Source organism: Oryctolagus cuniculus, chromosome 7 (assembly GCF_964237555.1).
Source record: "Oryctolagus cuniculus chromosome 7, mOryCun1.1, whole genome shotgun sequence".
NCBI lineage: Eukaryota > Metazoa > Chordata > Mammalia > Lagomorpha > Leporidae > Oryctolagus > Oryctolagus cuniculus.
The window spans coordinates 153,844,094-153,871,974 of record NC_091438.1 but is presented as its reverse complement, the minus strand read 5'-3'; the positions used below and the strand labels follow the sequence as shown (position 1 = coordinate 153,871,974).

At 61.4% G+C, this 27,881-nt stretch overlaps 1 protein-coding gene across 4 annotated transcripts; it reads left to right on the top strand.

Annotated features, from left to right (window-relative positions):
* The first annotated feature begins 145 nt into the window (after nucleotides 1–145).
* Nucleotides 146–25,992, top strand: FBLIM1 (filamin binding LIM protein 1). 4 transcript variants are annotated; one of them, XM_051836535.2, is made up of 9 exons: nucleotides 146–287; nucleotides 5,156–5,252; nucleotides 5,484–5,690; nucleotides 13,544–13,722; nucleotides 14,061–14,178; nucleotides 15,641–15,810; nucleotides 19,251–19,429; nucleotides 19,986–20,103; nucleotides 24,831–25,992. In XM_051836535.2, the coding sequence occupies exons 3-9, from the start codon at nucleotides 5,495–5,497 to the stop codon at nucleotides 24,942–24,944; spliced, it is 1,074 nt and encodes a 357-aa protein (XP_051692495.1). In that variant the 5' UTR covers nucleotides 146–287; nucleotides 5,156–5,252; nucleotides 5,484–5,494; the 3' UTR covers nucleotides 24,945–25,992. The 4 variants fall into 4 exon arrangements, with proteins under 4 accessions (XP_051692495.1, XP_069935355.1, XP_051692494.1 ...); XM_070079254.1 differs by having other exon boundaries at nucleotides 166–287; nucleotides 5,159–5,252; XM_051836534.2 differs by lacking the exon at nucleotides 146–287 and adding an exon at nucleotides 1,975–2,070.
* Nucleotides 25,993–27,881: the final 1,889 nt, after the last annotated feature.

The following is a 27,881-nucleotide window of genomic DNA, read 5'->3' as shown; positions in this document are numbered from 1 at the left end:
CCCTGGGTCTCAGCAGCCACAACCTGCAGAAAAGCTTGACCCCTTTCCCTTGGGGCCACCTGAGGCCGGGAGGGGCCTGGCAGGGACCGAGCGGGGAGCAGGGCCTCCGAGCCGCCAGACAAAGGGCGTGTGTTCTGGGCCAGCGCACTTCCTGGGTTTCCGTTGCAGGAAGTTTGGCACCTGCCTATCGGTGACACCGACACCCAGGCTGGTGCGGGGAGGTCTGGGCCAGGACGGTGCCTCCATCCGGGAGCAGCAGGAGACGCAGCCCGGGCGCTACATGGCAGGTGAGTGGTGCCAGAAAGACCCTCCCCCCTCGGGCCTTGCAGGCCACCCCAAGCTGGTCCGGAACACATGTGGGAAGGCCCGAGGTCCCAGGCTGCCTCAGGGTGACTTTGGACAAGGCTCGGGTGCCCTGTCATGCTGTCTGCCGGGGCAGCGGGGGGGGGGGGGGAGCTCGGGGACTGTCCCGGAGGTACAGGGGTGGGGGGTGGGGGGCAGCTCCTCCTCTATCGGGCTTGGCCCAGCCCTGAACAACGCTGCACAGTGTGTGGGGGGGGGACATCACCGCAAGCCGGGGACGACCCCGACCAGGGCAGGGGCACCTTGCTCACGGCCTCCCTGAGCCCTGGCTTCCGCACCTGGGAAGGGTGGTGTGTGGGGGTGGGGGTGCCCACCCTTGGGGCCCTCAGAGCAGTGTGCCCAGGGCACCCGCTCCTCTGGTTTGAACCCAGCTCTGCCACTTGGCTCTTGTGAGGCCTGAGCCTCCCCAGGTCCCCTCTTTCCCCCGCCCCGCCACATCCCCCTTTTGTGAAGTGGGCGTTACCAGTCGGGGTGCCTAAGGGGCACAGAGGAAGGTGTACAAGGCAGATTCTAAGCGCAGCCACTGTCACTGCTGTGGCTTCTGAGGTTGTGAGACTCAGATGGGCAGAGGGCTGGCGGAGGCAGGAGGGGCAAGGGTCGGGGGGGCCGAGATTTAGGGAAGGGGAGGAGGGGGACACAGAGCAGCCAGGCACCCCCCACCTCCGGATCCCCAGGACCCCCCCGGGGAGGTGGTGAGCTGCAGGACTGTAGGGAGAGCCAGGCCCTAACTGGCTGTCCCCCAGGTGGTGCTGGGCCCAGCCATTGTGGCTTTAATCAAAAGAACAATCTGTTTGCCTCTGAATCAGACCCAGATTCCCTTTCCCAGCAAAGTCCCTGAGCCTCCAGGGACCTGAGCAGCCCATCCCGGCCCCCGGGCTCAGGTTCTGTCCATCCCTACCCCACTTCCATCTGCCCCAGGTTGGGGTCCAGGACACAGAGGGATGGGGTCAGGACACAGTGCCCAGGGTGGCAAACCAAGTGACCTGGCTGTCAGTGGGCCCTGCCTACCAGAGCCTGTCCCCTCCCCCAGGGTGCTGGGGTGCACCTGCAGGGATCCAGACAGGCAGTGACCCCCCCCCACAGCAAATAGAGGTGACAGGCTGCCCCAGCTAGGCGGGCTCATAGTGTGCCTCATGAGGTCAACCCGTCCCATCGTCTGGGTCACCTAGAGGGGCAGGCTGTGGGCAGATCCATTTTACAGACCAAGAAGCTGAGGCCCAGGGTCCCGAGGCTTGGCGAGCAGCCATGGAACCCAGTTCAGACACTTCAGCCAAAGCCCAGGTGTTAGCACAGGCCTCCGTCGGACCGGGCAGGCGGGGCCGCGGACCCAGGTGACCCAGGGCAGGGGGAGTGGAAGGGCCACTGAGGGCCCACAAAGATGCCAGGGTGCGCAGCGGGGCTGGACGCCCACCCCAGGCCAGGGGCGAGGGGCAGGGGCGAGGGGCGGGGAGGAGTCTCCGAGGGAACAAAGGGAAGGGGAGGGGGCGGCGCGGGGCGCGGCCGGGCAGGTGGGGGGGCAGGTAGGGGCCGCTTCCGCGGGGCGGGCCCCGGGCCCCCTCCCCCGGCCTCACCTTTTATGGTCACGCGGCGCGGGGCGCGGGGCGGAGGGAACGAGGGGCGGGGAGGGGCGGGCGCGAGGCGCCGCGCTCTGGGCTCTGCGCGCTCGCTCCGGAGTCCGGCGGGGCCGCGGGGGCGCGGGCGGCCCAGGTAAGCGGGCGCGGGAGATGGTGGCGGGGGTCCCAGGCTGCTGTCCCCTTCCGGGCCACACGCAGGTGACAGAGCGGGTGGCCCCGGGCCAGAGTCCACCCCGCCCCCTGGCTGGGACCCCAGCCCCGGCGCCCCTGGAGGGGGCTCTCCGGGACGTGGGGGCCGCTGTCCTGGCGTCGCCGCCCGTCAGTCCCTTCCCCGGTCCCGGGGCCGGGGGAGGGCTCCGCCCGGTGGCGGGGGTCGTGTCCTTGCCCGGAGAGGGGGGAAGCTCCCGCACAAAGAGGCCCGCGTCCCGCACATGGACTGAATTAACTCCGCGGCAGCGCCCCGCGGTGACCCGGCCCGGCCTGCCCCGCTGCCTGCGGAGGCGCCGGGTTTCCCCAGCTCCGGGCCCCCCGGGGCCAGGGGCGGGCGGGGGCGGGGCGGGGTGGGGGGCAGCTCTGCAGGCCGGGGCGACGCCCTAGGTGTGTGCGGTGGCGCTCTTGGCCTTGCTCTTGCTGCAGCCCAGAGCGGAGGGCCCCTGTGAGAGGCTGGGGCAGCCCCCGGATTCCCGCTCCCTGCTCCCAGTCACTTTGGGAGCCCAGTCCTGGCCCCCAGGGGCGCCTGCTGTCCCTCTCGGGGTGAGGGCTACATAACCAGCTGTCCTGCACTCCCCTTCCCACACCAGCCACCCCCTGGCACTTTGTGCAGGAATCCGGGCCCAGAGAGGGTAGGTGCCCTGCTCTGGCCGCCCAGCAGGAAAGAGGTGGGTTCCCGGGTGAAGGTTGCTCTGTGCCTCCTCGGCTTCCCTGGGGTAGGAGGGAGTTGGGGGGAACCCCCACCCCAAGGCAGCCAGGTCTCTGTGGGAGGGCGTGGGTTGGGGTGCAGCCCCCAGCCGCTCACCTCCAGGGGGGTTTAATTGCAGACAGACTGCTTTGTCAAGGTATTAAAGTGCAGAACTTAGAGGTGCCGGGGCTCTTCTAGAGGGGGGCCAAGGAATGGGGAAGGAGGGGACAGTGGGGTGGGAGCACCTCCCCCTTCCTGGTCAGACACCCCCGGCCCTGGGTGCGGGCTGCAGCTGGCCGCCTGGTGCTCCGGTGCGGGCTGGGTCCCAGCCTCTTCCTTCCTCTCGACAGGAAGTGAGTCTCCCTCCCTTTGTTCCCACTTTCTCCGCTTACCCGACTGCATCTGGGATTTGCCCTCCAAGGGAGGGGGGCAGAGGGTCCCCGGGGCGGGGCATGGCGGCTGCCCCGGGGCAAGGGGAGCCGGGCACCCCAGCAGGGCTGGACTCTGATTCCCTGTGAAATCCCCACCCAGCCCCTTCCCCTGGGGCCTGAGGTCCCTGCTGGGAGGATTGGGGGCGGAGGCTGCCCAGCTGTGGCCATCTGGTGTCAGCCCTGGACGTTTCCGAAAAACTGGATAGATCCAGCTTCCCGGAGGAGTGAGGCAGGGGTCAGGGCAGGCTGGGGAGGGGCCGGGGGTGGGGGCGTCCTGAGGTTTGCAGCTTCTGGGGGCGCGGTCCCGGCTGCCTCAGGTGTGAGGACAGCCCTGGACCTGCCGGCTGGGGACGCTCCCCGAGAGTTCTGTGTCTGCCCCGGGCGGGGCGGGGCCGGGCGGGGGGGGCGGGGTCTCTACTCTGGGGGTAGGGGGAGGCTCACGCAGCGTTTGTGAGGGGGGCCATCGTGGGCTGAGGCCAGGATGGGGGAGCCCTGGGGCCCACACAGCCTTGGGCTCAGTGCCTGGCCCGCAGCCATCTCGGCGGGTGCCCGCCATGCGGTTTATCTCTTCAATTCTCGCACACACCCTGAACGTCACTCGTGAAAGTGGGCTTTTGAACTGCTCACCGAGTGGCGGGTGGCGGCCAGGGAGGCTGCCTCCCCACGCACCGGTTTCTAACCAGGAGGCTGAGCGTTTTAACTCAGTGTAGCAGCCAGTTGAGGAGGGATTCCGAGTGCGTGTGATTTGTCTCCGGCAGTCCTAGAGGGAGCCCGCGGTGGCCGGTGCACTTGGAGATGGGGAGGGGACTCTGTGCACCCTGTGCACGGTCACCCCAGCTCCCAGGGCACCACTGGGTCTCTCCGGGGGCCCCCAGCCCAGCTCAACCCAGCCAGCCCCATTTCTGGGGGTCCGATGGCTGTCTCCTTGTCTGCCCTCTGCCTCGTATGCTTGTGGCCTGGGCCTGACAGTCCTGGCGAGGTGGCCCGGGCAGCACAACAGCAGAGAGGGAGAGATAAGGGGCAATTTTTAGCCTCGTGCCCAGGGAGGATGCCTGTGCCCTGCCCCCCCCCCCCCCCGCCCCGTGGACACACACGTTGTCTGCCGAGTGGCCTTAGAGATGGAAAACGGCTTCCACCCGGCACCTGTCCCCATATCTATACCTGGATGGCTACCCCCAGCCACACTCAGGGTGCAGTCGAGTATCTGCAGGGGGTCGGATGGGTGATTGCGAGCCAGCTAGTCCTGTGACGGGGCTGTCACCTCCCTGTGGAAGCAGACAGGGCCTCAGGGAGAGGGCCAGGAATCAGGGAAGGCTTCCTGGAGGAGGTGATGCTCGCTCGAGCAGAATTTCACCCTGTGGGTGGCAGCGGAGGGAGACCAGGTGGGAGGAGCAGGTCAGAAGGGAAGCCGTGGAGGGTGGATGAGTGATCCAGGGTGGACCCAAAGAGGGAGAATTAGGACTTTCTCCTGAGGAGGTGGGAGCCATGGAAGGCTTTTGAGCAGTGGAAAAACAGACTTATGCTCCAGAAAGATCAAGGTCAGGAGGTGAGATTGGAGACCGCTGAGCCCCCTCCTGGGCTCTCCCCAACACTGCCCGGGCCTGAAGCACACCTCGCTTTTGGAGAGGCAGAGAAATGGATGCTGGCCTGCCGGGTGGGCCGAGAGGGCAGAACAGAGCCAGATGGCGCCGGGGGCCCAGGCCCTGAGTTCTAATCCCGGCTCTGCCACTGTGAGCCCTTGGACAAGTGGCTTTACCCCTGAGGTCTCCCAGGTTCCCCTTGGTGGGATGGGAGTAGCAGGTGCCCACCTCTCACGGCAGGAGGGCGGTGTGGGCACAGAGGGGGTGTGGGCATGACGTGCTCACCGTCCTGTCCTCTCCCTCCCGCAGCAGAGCTGGCCTGAGCCTCAGGGACTTCTTCCCCCGAGAGAATCCGGATCCCTTCCTGGGAGGTGACTGATCCAGGCAGGAAGCTTACTCATCCGAGGTGAGCCCGCCAGGGCTGGGGGAGGGGCAGTCAGCAGCCTGTGGCAGGGTCACCTGGTGGGCCCCTGCCCTCCCCCACAGGGCCTCGCCCACCCCCTCCGGCATGTGGGCGGGGCGGGGCTGTTCTGTCTTGCCTTGGGGAGGTGTGCAGGGCGGGGCTGTTTCCTTTTGCATCCTGGGGGAGAGCAAGCCTGCACCACCGGGACCTTGCACTCTGTCCTCGCCCTGCCAGGACCTGAAGCCATGGCCTCAAAGCCCGAGAAGAGGGTCGCCTCCTCCATCTTTATCACCCTGGCACCCCCACGCCGCCACGTGGCCGTGGCCGAGGAAGTGAGGCAGGCGGCTTGTGAGGCCCGGCGTGGCCGCCCCTGGGAGACCCCTGGGAAGGCCCCCGCTGGGAGGCCCAGCCCCTTCAGCCCCGCTCAGCTCTCCAACGGAGGTAAGAGGCAGGCGGGAGGCGGGGAGGGAAGGGCAGCCCCGGGAGTCACTCACTCTTTCAGTCATTCATTCATTCATCTGAGTGCCAGACAGACCCCAGAACCACCCGCCCGGTGTGCCTTCCAGCTCCCGCATTCGCAGCCGTTGAACCTCCTGCGCCTCCGTGTCCCGATCTGTCAGAGCGTGGCTGGGAGCGAGTGTGTGTGTGAGTGGCCCGCGCCTGTCGTGCGGGGAGTGCCAGCTGTGCTCCAGCTGTTCTCGCTGTCCCGGGAGTGGAGAAGGGAGACAAGGCTTTGCGCCCGTGTGGAGGGAGCAGGGTTAATACAGAGGCAGTGTGGGCATTTGGCACGGCCAGTCGGGACCCCTGCGTCTCAGATCCAGCGTTTGGTTCAAGCCCCAGCTGCTCTGCTTCCCACCAGCTTCCTGCTGATGCGCACCCTGGGAGACAGCCGATGACAGGCCAAGTACCTGGGTCCCTGCCGCCCATGTGGGAGACCAGGCTGGAGCTCTGGGTTCCTGGCTTCAGGCTGACTCAGGCCAAGCTGTTGCAGGCATTTGGGGAGTGAACCAATGGGTGGCCAAATCTCTCTCCACTGGTCTGTCTTTCTGCCTTTCAAATAAAATGAAAAGAGAGGGAAGAGAACTGTGAACATCTGATACATGACATCAGCAGACACAGGTGCTATCGGGGTGAAACGTGGTAGAGAGGAGTGACTTTTTATGGGGTAGGCAGGGTGGCTTCCCTGAGGAGGTGACATTCCAGCTGAGACCCGTGTCCCTGGGGTCTGGGGTGGGCTGGCCCTGTGGCCTTGGTCACAGAGCCCTCCTTCCCTGTCACTCCCTGGGAAGTCTCAGCTGTTGGCTTGGCGGGCCTGAGCCCTGGGGCAAGGCACGGCTCTGCCTCGGTGTGAGGCTGACCCCAGGAAGGCAGCTGAGCCCCAGTGTCCCCGGGCACCTGGACAGATGTCCTTCCGTCCCAGAGTAAGGCTGGAACAGTCCTCCTGTCTGTCTGTCACCGCGGAAGCCACCTGGATCCAACAGGAAATGCCGGCCAGGCCCAGAGCGAGGGCCAGCAAGCGCAGAGGGGACTCGAGGGACAGAAGCTCTGGGCCCATCTTTCCTTCCTCACCTCCCACCTCAAGGGCCCCGGCCCTCCAGCACTTCTGGAGGGGAACAGGACCGGGCCGGCCAGGATGCCAGGATGAGTGATCTGATAGGAAAAAATGGGCCCCATCTCGGAGGCTGAGGGAGGCTAGGAAATGTGGCTGAGATGCCAACAGGTGCAGCCCCTCGGAGGCTTTCCTGGGCCCTTGGAATTACCGTGTGTGATGAAGTCAGACTTTCCCGAGGGGGGTGCTGGCTGCTGTTTCCGCTGTCATCCGGGCACTCTCAGGCAGAGCGCGGGTAGTTACGGCCTCACTGGACAAGCACAGTTCCCGGTGAGCTGCTCGAGGCCGTCCCTATAGCAGCTGCTTTAGCTTTCCAGCCTGGAAGAAGCCCCACCTTGCTGGCGCTGCGGCTGGCGTAGCAGGTAAAGCTGCCGCCATGATGGCTGGCATCCCTTGTGGGTGTCAGTTCAAGTCCCGGCTGCTCCACTTCCAGCCCCGCTTCCTGCCGATGCGCCTGGGAAAGCAGTGGAGGATGGCCCAGGACACCCACGTGGGAAACCTGGATGCAGCGCCTGGCCTCACCTGGCCGTGGCAGCCCTCTGGGGAGTGAAGCAGTGGCTCCCTCCCTCCCTCTCTCTCTCTGTCACTCGGCCACCTTGCCTCACTCCTCCCACCTCCACTGGGTGCCTCTCTGCACACACGCCCGCCTCCCTCGCCCCCTTACTCCTGGCTGCTCTCCTCTTGGCTTCTCTGTAAAAAGCTGCTCTCCCTCCTCCTGCTGCTGGTCACTGGGCTCCGGGTGCCCTCTCTGCCCGTGGCCTCACATGCCCCGCACTTGCCTCTCTCCTGAGTTCCTGCCTGCCTTGCAGCCCCCTGCGAGGACCGTAAGCGGGGCGGGGGAGACTGCGGACCTGGCTCCTGCCTCAGGAGCTCCCCTGCCGCCCGGCTCTCCCACCGAGCCTCGAGCCTGATCTGACTGAGCCGAGCTGCGGGGCCCGGGCCTTGCCTTTCCTGCTAATCCTGGTGCTGGGCTCTCGGGACCACAGTTGGAGAACTATCCAGTTTTTTATCTTATTTATTTTTTTTTTTTTGACAGGCAGAGTTAGACAGTGAGAGAGAGAGAGAGAAAGGTCTTCCTTTTTCCGTTGGTTCACCCCCCAATGGCCACTGCGGCCGGCACACCGCGCTGATCCGAAGCCAGGAGCCAGGTGCTTCTCCTGGTCTCCCATGCGGGTGCAGGGCCCAAGCACTTGGGCCATCCTCCACTGCCTTCCCGGGCCACAGCAGAGAGCTGGCCTGGAAGAGGAGTGGCTGCGACAGAATCCGGTGTGCCAGCGCCACAGGCGGAGGATTAGCCTATTGAGCCGCGGCGCCAACCTATCTTATTTTTTAAGATTTATTTATTATGTTTGAAAGTCAGAGTTACATAGAGAAGGAGAGAGAGAAAGAGAGAGAGAGAGGTCTTCCATTCGCTGGTTCACTCTCAAACTGGATGCAACAGCCAGAGATGTGCTGATCCGAAGCCAGGAGCCAGGGGCTTCTTCCGGGTCTCCCACGCGGGTGCAGGGGCCCAAGGACTTAGGCCATCTTCCACTGCTTTCCTAGGCCACAGCAGAGAGCTGGATCAGAAGTGGAGCAGCTGGGTCTGAAACGGCCCCATATGGGATGTCAGCACTGCAGGTGGCAGCTTTACCTGCTGCACCACAGCGCCGGCCCCTTATTTTTTAAATTTTTTAAATTTTTATTTACTTGAAAGGCAGAGCTACAGAGAGAGAAGGAGAGACAGAGAGATCTTCCAGCCACTGTTTTACTCCCCAAATGGCCACGTCCTCTGTGACTAGTCCAGGCTGAACCAGGAGCCGGGAGCTCCATCTGGGTCTCCCGTGTGGGTGGCAGGAATCCAAGCACTTGGCCATCTTCCTCTGCCTTCCCCGGCATGTTAGCCGGGAGCTGGATCAGAGGCAGAGCAGCTGAGAACCCATTGGTGATCCCATGCAGGACGCCTGCATCCCGGGCAGCAACTTAACCCACTGCACCGCAACACTGACCCCTATAACTTTTAATATTAAAAAAGTTTTAATTGACATAATCATACATGTTTATATGCAATTAGGACAATTCTACACATATATCTATTGTATAATGATCAGATCATGGTGATCGACCTGTCTGTCGTTTCAAATACTTATCATTTCTTTTCAAAATTCTCTCTACTAGTTATTTGAAAACGGTTCTTAGCTACTGTGTTGTGAAACAAGTTCCCACGCAGCCGTGCCCCGTGCCGGTTCGCTGCGGGTGATCTGGACAGTGGAATGGGGCGGGAGCTACGGTGCTCGGCCAGGGGCGCCAAGGCCGAGCCTTCGGGGCTAGCGCAGGAGTTCCCCAGGTGTGGTTAGCAGAAATGCGAATTCTTGGCGGGGAGAGGGCCTCCAGGTGTAACCTGCTTCGGGGCCAGGACCAAGGTGGCCGCTCGCTTCATCTGTGCCCTCAGCCCTCGGGGGTGCGGGCAGGGCATTGTCCTTACTGAAGGGCGAGAAACCAGACTCCGCCTGGAGGGCCTGGTCTCATGGCGCGTAAGGCTTCCGGAACTTTCCATCTGCGTTCCCACGCGTCTGGGCCAGGCTGAGCTTGCTGTGCCTGCCTGGGGAGGTGGGTGGTGCACGCCCGTGACCCTTCTCGCTGGGACTGGGGTGGGCAGAGGGTTTCCACAGGGCCCTCCTGATCCCATGGAGCCTGCAGGGCTGGCGCTGGATGTGGTGGTTCTTGGATGGAGGAGAGACACGGGTGCCGAGACAGGAGCTGTGGGAGCCCCACCCTACCTCCTCCCGCCTGTACCCACAGAATAGCCTTAGGGTCCCAGCACTCAGCTCGCTGGAGCAGGCTTTAGACTGTGCTAGGAATGGAAGTGATTTTGTGCCTGTGTGTGTGTGCTGTGTGCCTGTGTGGTGTGTGCATGTGTGTGTGGTGGGTACATGCATCTGCTGGTGTGTGGTGTGTGCATACATGTGCTGGTGTGTAGTATGTGCACGCATGTGCTGGTGTGTGGTGTGTGCACACATGTGCTGGTGTGTGTGTCCTGCACACATGCGTGTGTCCATGTGTGTGGTCTTAGGAAGCCCCAGACAACACACAGAAGCAAATCCAGCAGGAGAAAGCCTGTGCGCCCACGTCTGGTCCCAGCGCTTATCAAGGTCCAGACGTGCCTGTCTCGTCTGTTCCTGTGTGCGTGTGGATTGCTATGAAGGCACCCAGTCACCCTGGCAGTTCTGCCCCACGTTGGCTAAGGTCCATCTCCAAATACAGCCATTGCCTTACACGGCCACAGGGCCGGGCGGCGTCCACTGAACTGAGAATCCAAGGATGCCTTTGATTATCTGATACTCAACCCACAGCCTTCACTGCTTGTATGAAAACGCCTGGTAGCGGCTGGATCGTATCACAGTGACCGGGAGCCTTTGTTACACGTATTTGTGTACTGGTGAGACAGAGCTCTCGTCACTGGTTCACTCCCCGAACACTGACAGCCAACCTGGCTGGCCAAGGTTGGGAGCGGGGAACTCAACCCAAGTCAGCCACGTGTGCCATCCACACTGCCTCCCAGGGCGCGCACTTGCAGGAAGCTGGAGTTGGGAGCAGAGGCGGGGACCACAGCCTGGGAGTCTGGTTCAGGATGCAGGCGTCCCAACCCGCGTTTCAGCTGCCAGGCCGATGCCCGCCTCTGGGCTGTGCTGGTTTGTTTTTGTTTTTGTTTTTCTTCTACTTGAAAGAATGACAGAGAGAGAGAGAGAGAGAGCGAGCTCTCATATCCAGTTATTCATTCCCTACCCAAATGCTCACTGGAGCCAGGACTGTGCCAGGCTGACCCAGGAGCCCACAACTCCATCCAGGTCTCATCTATGGGTGCCAGGGGCCCTTGAGCACGGTCTGCCGTGTCCAGGGTGCACCAGCAGGGATCTGGACCGGTAGCAGAGCAGCTGGACCTCGGACCAGCACTTCCATGCAGGATGTGGGCCTCACAGCAGTACTTAACCCTCCGTGCCACACGCCCACTCCCCCATCCGTGTTTTGAGCTAATTTAGTGGAATGTTTAGCTTTTCCTCAGCTCCAAAGTGGGAAGGATTAAATGAGAGGATTAATCCTTTGAATTAGGGTCCAGATAAGGTCTATACCAGCCATCCAATAAAAATAGAATGCCAGTCACAAATGCTAGCAACACTTGTAACTTAAATTTTCTAGTGTCCACATTGAAAAAAAGGAAAAAGAAATAAGTGATATTAATTTTAACCTTAGAGATTATAAAACCCAGTGTACTGAGATATCATTTCAGCATGTAACCATTATAAAAATTACTTTTTAAAATATTTACTTAGGCCGGCGCCGCGGCTCACTAGGCTAATCCTCCGCCTGCGGTGCCGGAACCCCAGGTTCTAGTCCTGGTCGGGGCGCCGGATTCTGTCCTGGTTGCCCCTCTTCCAGTCCAGCTCTCTGCTGTGGCCCGGGAAGGCAGTGAAGGATGGCCCAAGTGCTTGGGTCCTGCACCCGTGTGGGAGACCTGGAAGAAGTTGCTGGCCCCTGGCTTCGGATCAGTGCAGCATGCCAGCCGTAGCGCCCATTTGGGGAGTGAACCAATGGAAGGAAGACCTTTCTCTCTGTCTCTCTCTCACTGTCTAACTCTGCCTGTCAAAATAAATCAATTAATTAATTTAAAAAAATTGACTTAGGAGCTGGCATTGTGACCCAGCAGGTTAAGCTACCGCCTGCAGTGCCAGCATCGTCCGAGGCCAGGCTGTCCTCCCCTCCAGCTCCCTGCTAACGCTGCCTGGGGAAGCAGAGGCAGAGCGCTCTTCCACCTGCTGGTCCACGCTCCAGATGGCCACAACGGCTGGGGCTGTTTGGAATTGCATCGGGGCCTCCCACCTGGGTGCAGGGGCCCAAGCACTTGGGCCGCGCTCTGCTCTCCCAGGCACAGCAGCAGGGAGCTGGATCGGCAGCAGAACAGCCAGGATCCCCACGGGCGCTCACGTGGGAGGCCGGAGTCCCAGGCAGTGGCCTCACCCCTGTGCCACGACACTGGCCTGTGGATGTGCGTGTTTTAAGTGGCCGTTTTGCTCTGAAATCTAGGGGAGACCCCTCCCCCACCTCGTGCCATTGGCTCCTTGCAGAAGTGGGGTCCGTTTTGATGGGGTACCCCACGCATGTCCCAGATTTGCCCCTTCTCTCCCCTGCCCTCTCATCCAGCTCCCCTGTGGCTCCACGCTTGTCACAGATGGACCTTTGGAGATGTGACTGGATTGAGGCGGGTCTTTTTGGTTTGTTCATTCAGGGTTTGTGCTGGGGGTAAGAACATGACATAGGTGGTGCCCCTGTCACTTCCTGTAGAGTCACACGAACCAGGAGACCCCGAAGTCTGCTGAGCCTCATCAGTGGGTGCTGGCGATGGCAGCTGACCCCTCCTTAGAAAGCTCCCATCCCCCCTCCACCTTTCAGTCCCTGACTCTGGTCGGAGGTGGAGCACACCCCTCTCATCCCCTGGGGGCCTGTCAGACTCCACAGGTGGTGGCCCCACCCAGGGCGTCTGATTGTGCAGGGCTGGGGCATGCTCCCGGGTATGGCAGGTGCTGCTGGCCAGAGCCACGCGGGAGAGGTTGGTCAGGCCTGCGCGTCCACAGGGGCCTGGCCACACCCACAGGGGAGGGCTGTCGGGGAGCTTGCTCAGCTGCTATTTGTGGCCCTGGCAGGTGCCTCTCCTGTCCGTCATCTCAGATATTGCTTACCCCTGAGTGCCTGGTGCCCATTTTCCAACTAAGCAGATTACACTTGGCGAGGTCCAGTCTGTTGCCTAAGGACACCCAGCAAGTCAGAGGCAGAGGGGCCAGCGCTGTGGTGCAGCCTGCAGTGTCAGCATCCCACATGTGCCCTGGTTCAAGTCCCGACTGCTCCTCTCCGATCCAGCTCCCTGCTGATGTGCCTGGGAAAGCAGAAGAAGATGACCCCTGCACCCCTGTGGGAACCCAGATTGTGGCCATGTGGGGAGTGAAGCAAATAAAAGATGTATTTATTTATTTGAAAGCCAGACTTAGAGAGAGAGATCTTCTATCCGCAGTTTGTTTTACTCCCCAAATGGCTGCAATGGCTGGGGCTGGGCCAGGCTGGACCTAGGAGCCAGGAGCTTCTCCCAGGTCTCCCGCATGGGTGCAGGGGCCCAAGCACTTGAGTCATCTTCCGCTGCTTTCCCAGGTGCATTAGCAGGGAGCTGGATCGAAAGCAGAGCATGGGGCCAGTGTTGTGGCGTAGCAGGTAAAGCCGCCACCTGCAGTGCCAGCATCCCATGTGGGCGCTGGTTCAAGTCCTGGCTGTTCTGATCCAGCTCTCTGCTGTGGCCTGGGAAAGCAGTGGAGGATGGCCCAGGTCCTTGGACCCTGCACCTGTGTGGGAGATCCGGAGGAAGCTCCTGGCTCCTGGCTCCAGAGCTTGCAGCCATTTGTGGTAGCAGATGGAAGACTCTCTCTCTCTCTCTCTCTCTCTGCCTCTGCCTCTCTCTAATTCTGCCTTTCAAATAAATAAACATTAAAAAAAAAAAAAAGAAAAGAAAGAAAGTAGAGCAGCCGGGACTCGAAGCCTGGCCCGTATGGGACGCCCACGTTGCTTGGTGGTGGCAGAGTCCGAGACGGCACCTGGTCTGGCTGGGTTAGGGCTGCTCTGTCCACCTGCAGGGACGCCAGCTGACCCTCTGCCTTCCTCGCAGAGCGTGCTCCTCCTCCACCCGCACTGGATGCCCAGAACCCTCTGGCCGACCTGGACCTCCCGCCGCCGCCGCCCCCTCCTGTGTACCTGCCCCCTCCTCCTGAGGAGGCCCCTGGTCCGCTGGGGGCATCACTCATTTCCGACTTGGAGCAGCTGCACCTGCCCCCACCCCCACCACAGGTACCTCCAGACCCCCGGGGTGGGGGATGGGAGGCTGAGCCTGGAGGTGGTCTGGTCCCTCCTGCTCAATCCCAAGGGACTGCCACGCCCCGCTCTGCTCTATAGACCTCTGCAGCGCCAGGCAGGTCCCGGCCCAGGGCCGCATTCCCTGGCGTGGAAGGCGGAGCTTTGACTGCTTGACCTCAGCTGCCACTGTCCCCTGCCTGCTGAGTGACTTGCTTCTGGGGCCTCAGTTACCTGCTGTTCAATGGGAATGATTGTGTCCAGTGCCCCCAGAGGAGGCAGAGCCTGGAAGGGCTGTGTGGGGTCCCTGCTGACACCACTCTGCGTCCTCACAGGCTCTGGTGGAGGGACCCCCGGTCCAAACTCGGCCTGGTCAGCTCAGGCCCTCGGAAGAGGAGCTGCCACCTCCCCCGGAAGAACCTGCTGGGCTCCCTGAGAGAGAGACGTCCACAGGTAAGGGCCCAGGGCCGGCAGGATTCCGGGGTGGTCCCCAGGGGCCCTCGTGGGAACTGGGAGGGCAGAGACCCCCTGCCTGGCCCAGCTCACGTCTTAGGCTGGGCGTTTGAGTTGTGCACCCATTGCGTTTTTGTTGCCAGAACCTTCTTCCCTTTATGACTAAAATCCACTTAAGTATTCCTCTGCGCTTTGCTGTGATGGCAGAAATGCCTTGAATTTTTTCCCACGACTTGTTCACGTCCTAGTGGCCTCGCACAATGCGAACTGCAAAGCCTGTCACCCAGCGTCCCCCGGGGCCACCTCTGTTAATGTCTTGGGCATCCAGAGTTCTGTCTGCATCAGCAAATACCACCGTGTGTACCTGCGTGCCCTCCCCTGCTGTGGAGAGAGCCTGCTTCAACATGCTTGAGACCGGAAGTGTTTTGCATTTGGGATCGGAGGGAGATTTGGGAATACTTGCGTGTGCATGCTGAGCTGTCTTGGGATGGGACCCAAGTCCCAACACGGGATTCAGTCAGTGTGTTCGGTGCACCTGCCCTGGGATGAGGCTTCAGCCCCGTGCTCGGCGTTCTGGGTTTTGGATCGGTTGAGATGTCTTTGATTGGAGATGCTCTGGGCGCGAGCTGGCCTGCTTCCTCGGGCGGCACAGCGCAGTGGAAGTGGCCGAGTGGCCGCCGCCCCTTCTCTCCGGCTGCGGCGAGCTCCTCCCCAGGGACGGATACTGCGGTGGCCTCCTGGTGTCACAGGTCGCCTTGCTCTCCTGTCATTGTGCCCACGTGCGGATGTATGGGAAATGATTTGCTGAGACAGGAAAGGGCAGGTGCATTTGTGAGTTTGGTGTTGTTAGCCGACTGCCCTCATGAGCCATCTGGGCCTGAACTCGCTCCTGCCCCTGTCTCCCCCTCCCCCGGACCCCCCCCCCCCAGCCTCTGCAGAGCCTGCCTTGCTTGGGGGGGGTGCCAGTAAGGAGGACTCCGTGAGCCCTGGGCCAGCTCAGGAGACCGAGTCTTCCCCTCAGCTGCGTTGCCAACACTCTCCTGAGTTGGTCACTTGTGTGATGGCTTTCGTCGTCCGTAGACGCCCGATTTTGGCGTAGCCGACCATGGCAGGCCTTCCTCTGCCGGTGTCCGGCTTGTGTGTCATAGTTAGGCTTGCCCTCCTCCCGAGTCACAGCCGGATTCTCCGTGGTTGTATTCGTCCCCCCTAGACCTCGGGTGAGTTTAGAATTTCCGGGTGGGGGTGTCGCCGCGGAGCCCGCCCTCCATTCCAGTGCAGGTGACGGCCACTTGTCCTGCCGCTGCGTCCTGCTGTCCCGACGTCAGCCTTCCAAAGGCCGTTTCCTTTCTAATTCTCCTTGTGACCCTCTGCGTTCATCACATGAGCACCTCCTGGGGGCTCGAGGCCAAGCCCTGGGCACTGCGGGCGTGTCTGGTACCAGCCCGTGTCTCCTGTACCCCAGACATCTGCGCCTTCTGCCACAAGACCGTGTCCCCCCGCGAGCTGGCCGTGGAGGCCATGAAGAGGCAGTACCATGCCCAGTGCTTCACGTGCCGCACCTGCCGCCGCCAGCTGGCCGGCCAGAGCTTCTACCAGCAGGACGGGCGGCCCCTCTGCGAGGCCTGCTACCAGGTAACCCTACAGCTGCCCCCTGGCACCGGGACCTGCACTGGGCACACGAAGATGCTCTGTTGTTTCATTCCTGGGGGGCGGGGCGGGGAGGCAGTGTTGGCCCATTTCACAGAAGAGGGAGTTGGGAGCATGGCCAAGTTCCCTGTGGCTGCTGTAGCAAATTGGCCCTTGGTGACTGCGACAGCTCGCATCAATTTTCTCAAGTTCTGGAAACTACAAGTCAAGAGCAAGGTGTTAGGCCAGTGCCGCGGTTCACTAGGCTAATTCTCCGCCTGCGGCGCCAGCACCCCGGGTTCTAGTCCTGGTTAGGGCGCCAGGTTCTGTCCAGGTTGCCCCTCTTCCAGGCCAGCTCTCTGCTGTGGCCCAGGAGTGCAGTGGAGGATGGCCCAAGTCCTTGGGCCCTGCACCCCATGGGAGACCAGGAGAAGCACCTGGCTCCTGGCTTCAGATCGGCGCAGTGCGCCAGCCGTAGCGGCCACATGGAGGGTGAACCAATGGAGAAAAGGAAGACCTTTCTCTCTGTCTCTCTCACTGTCTAACTCTGCCTGTCCAAAAAATAAAAAAATAAAAAATAAATAAAAATTAAAAAAAAAGAGCAAGGTGTTGCCCGTCCCTCTGAGTCCAGTCCCCTGGCTGCTCTTTCTGAAGCCCTGTTGCTGGGTGCTTCCTGTAGCTTCAAAGCCAGCAGAGAGCATGTTGCCCTCTGCCTCCCCCCAGCGTTAATGAATGAATGAATATCTGAAAGAGAGAGAGAGAGAACGGAGCATGAGGGAGGCCCCAGATGCCTGAAACAGCCGAGGTTAGGCTGGGACGGAGCCAAGAGCCCAGACGTCACTCATGTGGATGGCAGGGAGCCAAGCTGTTGAGCCGTCACGTGGTGCCTCCCAGAGTGTGAATCAGCAGGGAGTTGGATCAGAAAGGGAGCTGAGACGCAACCCCGGGGTCTCCGATGTGGGGTGCAGGTGTCCCAGGCAGCAGCTTAAGTGCCACGCCCAGTCCCCGCCCTCTGCCGCCCTCTGATGGGGGCTTTTGCAATTGCATTTAGGACCCACTGGTGCTACAGGATGGGCTCCCTGCCTTGAGATCTTCCATTTAATCATCTTGCAAAGTCGCTTTGCTGCACCAGGCGCCATTCACAGGCTGCAGAGTGGACTTGGGTGTCCTTAGGGGCCTCACTCAGCTACGAGGCAAGGGGCTGGGCTTCTGCCCGGACCCAGGTGGTCCTCGACCCTGCCTTCGGTGCCGCTTCTGAGTATGGAACGCAGCCACAAGAACTGGCTTCGTTGCCGCCTGTTGGCGTTCCGGACTCTGGGTGGTGTGTGGTAGTGCCCAGCCCCTGCGTGCCCGTGGGCCTCACCCGGCCCGGGACTCTGATGCGCCCCGGGGTTTGAAAGCTGCCCGTCTGAGGGTTCAGAGTATTTGGAGTTGGGACCTTGCAGAAGACTCAGAATGAGCTCATCACAGCCTCCAGGCACTGTGGGGGGAGGGAGCCAGGCCCCAGGAACATGACCGCGGGAGCCAGGCAGCGGTGAGGGACTGCCAGGCAGGGGGTTTGAGCAGCGTGCCTGGGAGGGAAAGGTTGCCCCCGATGGGGGGTGGGGGTGCTGCCCTCTCTCCAGCAGGTGTCAGGTGTCGGGTCGCAGTGGTCAGTGCACAGCAGGACTGGGAAGAGGCATGACCAGGAGAGTAGGTGCAGGGGGTGGAGGGAGGCCGTGTGCTCGCCTCCGTAACCTCATTCTCCCTCTCTCTTTAAATCCTTCTCATTCCCGAAGGGATTTGAGGCAGCTTATCTAAGAACTCAGAGGGAGCTTGGGACACCACGTCCCCTGTTGGAGTGCCCGGTTCAAGTCCCGTCTCCGCTGCTTCCAGGGCAGCTGCCTGCTAACACCACCCTGGGAGGCAGCACCTGATGGCGGAGGGAGCTGGGCCCTGCCACCCACACGGCAGACTGGAATGGAGTTCTGTCTCTTCCCTTTCTCAGAGAGATCGTCCATCTGCTGGTTCTCTCCCCAAAAGGCCACAAGAGCCAGGGCTGGGTCAGGCAAAGCCAAGAGCCAGGAGCTGCACCCGGGGCTCCCACATGGGTGCAAGGGCCTGAGTACTTGGGCCGCCTCCTACTGCTTTCCCGGATGCATTAGTAAGGAGCTGGATCGGAAGTGGAGCAGCCGGGACGCCATCCAATGCCATAGCCCCAGCTCCTGAGAGACTTTTTTTTTTTGACAGGCAGAGTTAGTGAGAGAGAGAGACAGAGAGAAAGGTCTTCCTTTTGCCGTTGGTTCACCCTCCAATGGCCACCGCAGCCGGCACACCGTGCTAATCCGAAGGCAGGAGCCAGGTGCTTCTCCTGGTCTCCCATGGGGTGCAGGGCCCAAGCACCTGGGCCATCCTCCACTGCACTCCCTGGCCACAGCAGAGAGCTGGCCTGGAAGAGGGGCAACCGGGACAGAATCTGGCGCCCCGACTGGGACTAGAACCCGGTGTGCCGGCGCCGCAAGGCGGAGGATTAGCCTGTTTTGCTGCAACGCTGGCCCTGAAAGACTTTTTAAAAGGGGAACCTAGGCCGGTGCCGCGGCTCACTAGGCTAATCCTCCGCCTTGCAGCGCCGGCACTCCAGGTTCTAGTCCCGGTCGGGGCGCCGGATTCTGTCCCAGTTGCCCCTCTTCCAGGCCAGCTCTCTGCTGTGGCCCTGGAGTGCAGTGGAGGATGGCCCAAGTGCTTGGGCCCTGCACCCCATGGGAGACCAGGAGAAGCACCTGGCTCCTGCCATTGGATCAGCGCAGTGTGCTGGCCGCAGCGTGCCGGCCACGGTGGCCATTGGAGGGTAAACCAACGGCAAAGGAAGACCTTTCAAAAAAAAAAAAAGGACCCTGTAGTCAACAATAATAAGGATGTGTTGAGAGACTCATTAAGTGTTCTCACCATGACAAAATAGCATTTAAAACAGAGCGTGTAGTACTGTGGGGTATAGAACAGATCCAAACAGAAGGGCAGCCACGGCAGAAAGTGAGATGAGACCAGAGAGGGAGTCAGCACCCAAGAATGTGTGATGGAAGACCCCTGTCGTGGTTCCTACAGCAGAGCATGGAATTTGGCCTGAGCTTCCAACCAGTCAGGTGGGAAAGGGAGAGAATCTCAAGGTTACTCTAAGAAGCGGACGTTGGTTTCCGTGGGATCCCTTTCCTGGCTGTCCAGGAGCGCCGGCCCAGCCTGGCCTGGGCGTCCCAGTGCCCGAGACGGCTTCGTGGCAGTGGGCCTGGCTGTAAGCCATGAGGGACACTGCGCCAGGCCCCACGCATTATCCGAGGTGGAGGATCTGGGGCTGCGCGTTCCGGGCCGGCCACCTGCCTCTCCTGGGCCCCCATGGGCAGCAGCCTGAAGACCCTTGTGTTGGGGCGGGGATGCTCAGGGGACGGCTCTGAGGCAGCGGCCCCCTGCCACAGGACACCCTGGAGAAGTGTGGCAAGTGTGGAGAGGTGGTCCGGGACCACATCATCAGGGCCCTGGGCCAGGCCTTCCACCCCACCTGCTTCACGTGCGTGGCCTGTGCCCGGTGCATCGGGGACGAGAGCTTCGCCCTGGACAGCCAGAACGAGGTGTACTGCCTGGATGACTTCTACAGGTACGCGAGGGGTCCCTGCACTGGGCAGAGGGGGAGGACAGGGTGGGCCGGGGCAGAGCCGGCCGCAGTCTCTGATCTTGCTGTCTGTGCGCCTGACACTTCACTCTTCACGTGGTTGTACCGACACCGCGCCAGGCTCTGCTCTGGGGTTATGCCATCTGGCCCTCAAAGCTGTGCTGTCTTGGGGGATGCTAGGGAGGTTCCAGTTTACCAAGTGCGGGAACCAGGCGACAGCAGCGAAGGACCTCAGGTTCTCCGGGCTGTAGGTATTAAAGCTGTGCCCAGCCCCGAACCACCACGTGACTACAATTGGAGACAAGCGAGGTGGCTCCCGGGCCCACTGAGCTGCAAGTGCGGGCGCTGCCAGGCGTTTGCTGATTGCACCCTGGGCAGCCAGGTCTGATCACACAGCCCCCTCCCCATGCCTGCGGTTGGAGCCGCAGCCGCGGCCGCAGAGCACGGCTGGGAGGTGCTCTGGAGCCAGCCTTGCCCTGGCCGCCCACTTCTGCGGTCGCTGGCGCGAACCCCTCCCCAGCGCCTGGTCCTCTGCCCCTAGGAAATTTGCTCCGGTGTGCAGCATCTGTGAGAATCCCATCATCCCCCGGGACGGCAAGGACGGCTTCAAGATCGAGTGCATGGGGAGAAACTTCCACGAGAACTGCTACCGGTGCGAGGTGAGTGGAGCCCGTGCCGGCACCTGGGCGGGCTGAGGCTCAGAGCCACGTCCACCTGGGGCGCTACTGTCATGTTGTCCGGTGGCAGGGACAGATAAGAAGGGAAATAATGACAATGGCAGTCTCCTAATCAGAGTTCTTTGATCGATGATAGAAACCAAGAACCCCTTGGCCTTGGTGATGACTGTCGCTCCCCCTCTTCGTGGAGGAGCGACACTAAACCCTGCCTGGGCTTCATATCCGAGTCACGGCACCATTATGTCGCTCCCCCTCTTCGTGGAGGAACGACACAGGACCCTGCGCTGTTCTTTCGTCTGCTCGGCCCTCCCCGGGTTTGCTGCTGGTTCTTCCCGGGTTGGCTACCGTCCCTTCCACCTCCGTGGAAGGGCGGTTCCCCCTGGCCACTTTCCCCACTTCCGCGGGGGAGCGGCACACCGCCGGCCGGCTCTCTCGGGGGCTGCACAGGTGTTCCCCTTAGATGTTCCCCTTAGATGTTCCCTTTAGATGTTCCTGGTGCATGCCGTCTCTCTCCTCCTTTATAGTCCTCCTCTACCAATCCCAACTCGGCTGCCCACACGCCGAGTACGCTGCTCTCCTCCAATCAGGAGCAAGTCCTACAGCTTATTGGCTGAACTGGAGGCAGCTGTGCAGAAGCTGTTTTCTTCTCTCCCAGCGCCATATTGTGGGAGAGCAGATGCATAGAATAAGTCTTAATTCCAGTAACTCAGTCCAGTCCGGGTTGCTCCCCACAGATGACATCAGATGGTAGCACCAGTGCATTCTCTCTCTCGCTTAGTTCTGCCTTAAAGAAAAAAAAAAAAAAGATTTATTTCTTTGAAAGAGTTACAGAGAGGGAGAGACAGAGGTCTTCCATTCCTGGTTCACTCCACAAATGGCCACAGCAACCACAGCTGCACCGGGCTGAAGCCAGGGGCCAGGAGCTCCATCCACGTCTCCCACATGGGTGCCAGGGGCCCAAGGACTTGGGCCACCCTCCACAGCTGTCCAGGGCACATTAGCCAGGAGCCAGATAGGAAAAGGAGCGGCTGGGACTCCAACCGGCGCTCGTGTGGCACGCCGGCGACAGGCAGCGGCTTAACCTGCTGTACCTTGACATTGGCCCTGTGCCTTTTTATTTTTCAAAATGCATTTTTTAAAAGTTTTAGTTTATCTGTATTTATTTGAAAGCTAGAAACACACGCAGAGAGAGATCTTCCATTTGCTGGGTTTTATCTGGCAAGCAGAGAGATAGAGAAAGAGAAACAAACAGATGGACTTTGCACCTGTTCACTCCCCAAACACCCGCGACAGCAGGGTTGGGCCAGGCCAAAGTCAGGAGCCAGAAGTCACTCCGGGTCTCCCACAGGGTGGCAGGGACTCACGTTCTCGGACCTGCCGCCTGTCGGAGTGCGCGCTGACGGGAAGCTGGAATTGGACGCATAGCTGGGTACTCTGATACGGGGTGCAGCATCCTAATGGGGCGTCTTAACCACAAGTCGCACGTCTGCCCAGTTCTGCCTTTGTGATTGCTGCCCTTCTCTGGGGGGCGGGGACACCGTGCATGGATGCAAATGCTACTGGTGACATCCCCCCACCTTAGAACATAACCCGTGGAGGGCTATGATTGGAGGCCTGAGACGGCCTTCTGATTGGCCCAGCGTGGTTCATGTGTCCACTCTGGACCAATCACTGTGGCTCTGGGGTATGAGATTGACGGCTGTACGATACAGAGAGGGGTTGCCACCACCACAGGAAGAGACCCCCTCACAGGTGCCCCGCCCAGGTGAGTGGGCTTTGGGGCAGACAAGGCAGGCCTAAGTCTAACCAGTGAGGTAAAGGCCCCTTGTAGAGGAAACAACGCTGAACCTGGGTCTTGCAGGATGCGTCAGCGTTTGCCAGATTTTCAGGGAGGGGAAGAAACCCAGGAAGTGGGAGGGGCCTGTGAAAATCCCACTGCCGGGCGAGCAAGGGCTGGAGGGTGTGCTCATCGCGTGGCCGCAGAGAAGGAAGGGGGGAGGGGCCGGCCAGCGCAGCGTCCCCCCAGGAGTCGGCACACAGAGCCCTGATCGCGGGCCTCGGGACTGCGTGAAGATCGCCCAGACAGACGAGGAGCCCTCCTCCACCGTGCACCCCCAGATCCCTGCTACGGGGGGGACTGGGCTGGGCCAGAGCCAGGAGCCGGGCGTGCAGTTTCTTGAACCATCACTTGCTGCCTCCAGGGTGGGCATCAGCACAAGTTGGGATCAGAAGCAGACTGGGACTCGGAACTCAGGCGCTGTGATACGGGACGCGGGACCCCAGTGGTGTCTGGCCTGGCGCCCAGAGCCCGCCCGGCCACCCCTGCGGTCTTCATCCTGCGCCTGGGCCCTGCAGTGAGGCGGTCAGACCTGCTGGGGAGGCTCCCCAGCCCCGGGCCACCCCGTGTCACTTCCTGTAGTCGCTGTGACAGAGGTGACAGCGTTTACGCGTGTCACCAGAGCAAGGAGTCCCTGAGTAGGTCTCATTCAGCCCACGGGTGCTTCTCCCCTAAGCCACGTGCGTGTAAGCAGATTCACGGAACCAAGGGCTTGTGCTGACGGTGTGCAGGGAGCCGGCAGAGCAGCTGACAAACCACCTCACGTCGGCTCAAGTTCAAGGTCCGCCTGATAACGCGTCTTCAAAGATCAGAGACGAAATTCCAGTGCTTATCACCATCCGGCCCTAATGAGCTCTGCAGCGATTGGCTGCCCCTGGCCTGGCTCAGGAGCCAGTAACCCCTCTCTCCTTGGCGCCTCTCCCTGCCCTGGCTGCCGATGGCTTTGACCGAGGCTGCTGCCGTCAGAATTTGTACTGTAGCAGTTACACTTTGGAGCTGAGGCCCCTGAACCCAGTGGCCTGGGAAAAGTGGCATTTCAGGTTTTTAAAGGCAAGCAGAGTGATGGAGAGAGGAGAGACAGAGACAGAAAGAAAGGTCTTTTATCTGCTGGTTCACTCCCCAAATGGCCACAACATCTGGGGCTGGGCCAGGCTGAAGCCAGGAGCCTCAAACTCCATCCGGGTCTCTCACATGGGTGGCAGGGTCCAAGCACTAGGGCCGTCCTCCATGCTTTCCCAGGTGCATTAGCAGGGAGCTGGATCAGAAGTGGAGCAGCCGGGACTCTGGTATGGGATGCCAGTGTCACAAGCAGGGGCTTACCCCCCTGTGCCATGAGGCCAGCCCCTAAAATTTCAGGTTTCCCAATGAGGGATGCTCAGCCTGGACATTGTTGAAATGGGAAACGGTGCTTATTAAAAAAACCTCCTTCCTTAATTCTGGTGACATTCTTGGGAAACAGGATTAGTTGTCCCCACTTAAGATGGGGCAACAGGAGCCAGCGCTGTGGCGTAGCAAGTAAAAACCTCTGCCCACCGGCAGTGCCCGCATCCCATATGAGCGCCAGTTCTAGTCCCGGCTGCTCCACTTCCAATCCAGCTCTCTGCTATGGCCTGGGAAAGCAGTAGAAGATGGCCCAAGTCCTTGGGCCCCTGCACCTGCGTGGGAGACCTGGAAGAAGCTCCTGGCTCCTGGCTTTGGATTGGCCCAGCTCCGGCCGTTGCAGCCATTTGGGGAATGAACCAGCGGATGGAAGACCTCTCTCTATCTCTGTTTCTGCCTCTCTGTAACTCTGCCTTTCAAATAAGTACTAAATAAATCTTCCAAAAAAATATTGGGGGGAACAGGCTCAGAAGAGTGGTTCTAACCCCTGGGTGCCTGGCCCCGGCCCAGCCAGCTTTTTCCCACCCCACAAGAGCTTTGTGACGGTCACAGTTGCTGAGTTCTCCCCACTGGGTTCTGACAATAGGAGAGGCCCCGAGTGCCCTTAGGTTTCTTACATCCCCCAAGTAGCCCCAAGTCCACCTGAGCGATCTAGAGTGGAGTAGCACAGAAGAGCCACACGAGGGCGCCCTACCCAGGCTGGGCCTGGAGGAACACTGGTAGCAGTCCCTGGCCTGAGGCAAGGTGGCCACCTGTAAACCCAAAACTGTCTCTCTGGGCTCACAGTCCCTGTGATCGGGTCCATGCAGCTTCCCAAAGGTGGCAGCTGGGCCTGAGCCAGGTCTCTGGGCATGAATTGTGCCCGATTGCAGGCTGGCTGGGGGGGGACCCTGGTACAGGCCTGGGGAAAACATGATGAGGTCGGTAAAGTGTGGGCCCTGAATTCCCACGCTCGACGTCCTGAAATCCTCTGGCAACTGAGAGATTTGGGAATAATAACCGTCTTGCCTGCGCTGAAGCTGCGTGGGCCGTGGAGCGACACGAGGACCCCGGCTTGCCTGGAGCCTCCCAGTCCCAGGTTTGGAAGCAGCAGTTCAGTTTCCCCACCTGGGAAGGAAGGGCCTGGACTGGACTCAGTGGTCAGCGGCTGTTCCTTGCAGGCCGGTGCGTGCTGCTGGCCTTGGCTGGGAAGCTGGCAGTGAGGGGGTTCAGGGCTCACGGGACCCACCTTCTGATGGGCTGCTGGGGCATTGGGGGCTTCCTCCAAGTGTCCTCCGGCCCCCGTAGCAGCTCGGCCGTCATCACTCCTGTCCCGGCCCCTGCGTCTGTGTGGTCTTCATTCATGGAGCCCCCAGGGTGGGGGCCATGTCCCCTCCACCCCCACCCCTGCTTTGGCAGGGCGCTCACGTGGTTGGTGTATTGGGCAGCTGCCAAGCGGGCCATGCCGGCAGTGCCGGGCCGGGGCTCACCGTGCCTGTCTCCGTCTCCCCAGGACTGCAGCGTCCTCCTGTCGGTGGAGCCCACGGACCAGGGCTGCTACCCCCTCAACGACCGCCTCTTCTGCAAGCCGTGCCACGTGAAACGCAGTGCCGCGGGCTGCTGCTGAGGACGCCCGGCCACGCCCGGCTGCGCGCGCACCTGCTCGCCCACACTTCCCTCCTGAGCCTCGTTGGGGACCGGCCTGCGGCTCTGCCCACTGCGTCCCGGACACAGGCCTGGCCTCCTCCCAGCACCCCCAGACTTCCAGAAGGCTCCTGCGCCGTGAGCGTCACTCCGGGGGTCCCCGTCTGGCCCCTCGGTCCGCTGCTGGGGACGGTTGGGGTGCAGCTCTGCGTGGACGCCTGTGCTGGGCCAGGTCCGGTGCAGGGCCGCGCTGTTTGAGGCAGCACTCCGAGGTCCAGCTTTGGGGAGATGCTGAGGTTTCCGGGGTGGGAAACCACGTGCTCGCCGTCTGAGGGAGAGAAGTCTGCACGGCCAGTGTCTCCCCTTGGCTCATAAAGGTACAAGAGGGTGACTCGCGGTGGCACAGCCCTGGACTTGCCAGGCCAGGCAGAGTGGTCCGTGGCCACACGGGGCCCTCAGCAGCCCCTCCGTCTGCCCCCGTGCACTACCAGGAGCCGTCCACAGTTGTGGATTGGGGAGCAGGGCAGGGACTGTGGCCGTGCACACCCCTCTCTGCCCCCTACTCCTGCACAGCGGTGCCCCCAAGTCCCCACAGCCCTGGCCACCCTGCGCCCACCGCTCGAACGAGGCCACGCCCACAAGATCTTTCTTCCTCTTTAATTCCCAGGCGTGTAGTAGGGCTGCACGATTTAGACCATGTGCTTTCCTCTCTGCACGCCTCTGGAAGGGGGTGCAGCCTCCCAGGAGACCCCATAGCCGCCTGCGCTGAGCCCCACGGGGGCTTCCCACATGAGCAAGGCCTCAGCTGGGAGCAGCCAGGCCCAAACAGCTGCGTTCACCTGCGTTCACCTGTGTTCACGTGCCGCCTCCCAGTTTTTAGCCTATGGATGACCTCTGACTCTTTTTTTTTTTTTACTCACTTCCAGTGTTAGCCTCGAGCTAAGTGATGTATCCACGCAGTGCTACGGTCCTGTGTGACCAGTGTTTGTTCCTCTTCCACGTACAAATAAAAGTGCACCTGTTAGCAGCTCCCCCGTGGAAGGTCTCCCGCAGGGACTTGCCGGCCTTCGGCTGCAGCTCTAGGGAAATCTGTGCTGGGCCTCGGCTTGCGGCGGCATGAGGGTGGGGCAGGGGCCCGCCCCGCTCCCCTCAGGGTGCTGGGCACAGCTTGGCAGGCCAAGGAACTCGGGTCTTCCCCGTAGGCCCCGCCGAAGACCTGCACCTGCGCCTCACCGGTGCGCGGCTGCACGCGGCAGCCTAGGGGTCGGCAGCGGAGCCTTCGCTGCAGGGAGCCCTGTCCAGGCACAGCCAGGCCCACTGCTGACCGCCGCTCGCATGTGAGCACAGCCCAGGGAGGTGTGCGTGGTGGGAAAGAGCCTGGACGCTGACCTGCACGCATTGTTAACGCTCTGCGCCCGATGTCACACAGTGTACGGGAGGGCACAGCCCAGCCTCTGCCCTGCAGGGCTGCTGCGAGAGGAAGAAGCTGGAGGCTGGCTCCATCCTCTGCCCGCGGCCTCGGGCGATCACGGTGGTGCGCCTGCGTCAGACCGCGGCTACAGGTGATGCTGTGTGTTCTGCAGCTACACACACACAGCGCCCAGGATGCCTGAGAAAGCAGGGCCCAGGAAGGACCTAGGCTCTGGGCTCCTGGGGAGGGGTCTTGGGGGCTGGGAGCCGGTGTCCACGTGTGCCATCGGGGAGCCTAGGCAGCTGGTGCCCTTAGATCTAAGCTGCAGAGCCCCGGCCGGAAGTGGCGGCGGGGGAGACGGGAACACGGTCATTTTTGCCATGGGCGCACAGGCAGGAGGCTCAGGGTGTGTCTGCGGAGGGGACTCACTTCCTTGTGGCACGGTGACTGCAGTGAGTGAGCCCCGAGGTTGGAGCGCACCACAGCCCAGCTGGGAAGACTGGGCCAGGTGCCCACTCTCTGCGGCCATTTGCCTCTCTTCCGTCACCAAGATTCTCCCGTCACTGAAGTGCCACCTTGTGTCCCAGCCCGTGTGTGGTTGGTTGCGTTTGGAGGGGTTTACCTGGGTGAGCTCCTAGGGGGTGCTCGACAGGTGTGTAGGTGGCTCTGTGGGGAACACGCCTGGGAGACACACATCTGTGCTTCCTCCCTCCCTCCCCAGTCTCATCCCCACTTCTCCTCTTATTGTCCAGGCCAGTGCCGCAGCTCACTAGGCTAATCCTCCGCCTGTGGCGCCGGCACACCGGATTCTAGTCCCAGTCGGGGCGCCGGATTCTGTCCCGGTTACCCCTCTTCCAGGCCAGCTCTCTGCTGTGGCCCGGGAGTGCAGTGGAGGATGGCCCAGTGCTTGGGCCCTGCACCCCATGGGAGACCAGGAGAAGCACCTGGCTGCTGCCATCAGATCAGCGCAGCGCGCCGGCCACGGTGGCCATTGGAGGGTGAACCAACGGCAAAGGAAGACCTTTCTCTCTGTCTTTCTCTCGCACTGTCCACTCAGCCGGTCAAAAAATAAATAAAAAAATATCGTGCAGTCTCAGAGAGAGAACGTGGACACCCAGGTTCCTAAGAGCATCACGGGCAGGAACTCCACTGCGCATCCGCAGATGAATGGGTGGGTGCAACGTGGGGTCCACGCGATGGACTGTCACTTGGCCTTGAGAAGGCTGCGAGGCCGTCGCTGAACCTTGTGGACGTGATGCTGAGCGAAATAAGCAAGAGGGTGAATACCTCGAGGCGTCACATTGTAGGGACAGCCAGTGGAAGAGTGGTCCCACGAGCCAGGTGCAGGTCAGAGCAGGGCTGATGAATGGGGATGGAGCTGAGTCCTGGAGATGGAATGATGACGGCCACACGACAGCGTCAGTGTCCTGGGGCCGGCGCTGGGATGCTGGATTAAGCGGCCACCTGCAACGCTGGCATCCCCTATGAGCTCCAAGTTTGAGTCCCGGC

Excerpts from the sequence above, each read along its gene's own strand:
- FBLIM1 (XM_051836535.2), top strand. The coding sequence starts at position 5,495 with ATGGCCTCAAAGCCCGAGAAGAGGGTCGCCTCCTCCATCTTTATCACC. Across the intron at positions 15,811-19,250 it reads TCTGCGAGGCCTGCTACCAG|GACACCCTGGAGAAGTGTGG; the intron begins GTAACCCTACAG and ends CCCCTGCCACAG. Across the intron at positions 20,104-24,830 it reads AGAACTGCTACCGGTGCGAG|GACTGCAGCGTCCTCCTGTC; the intron begins GTGAGTGGAGCC and ends CCGTCTCCCCAG.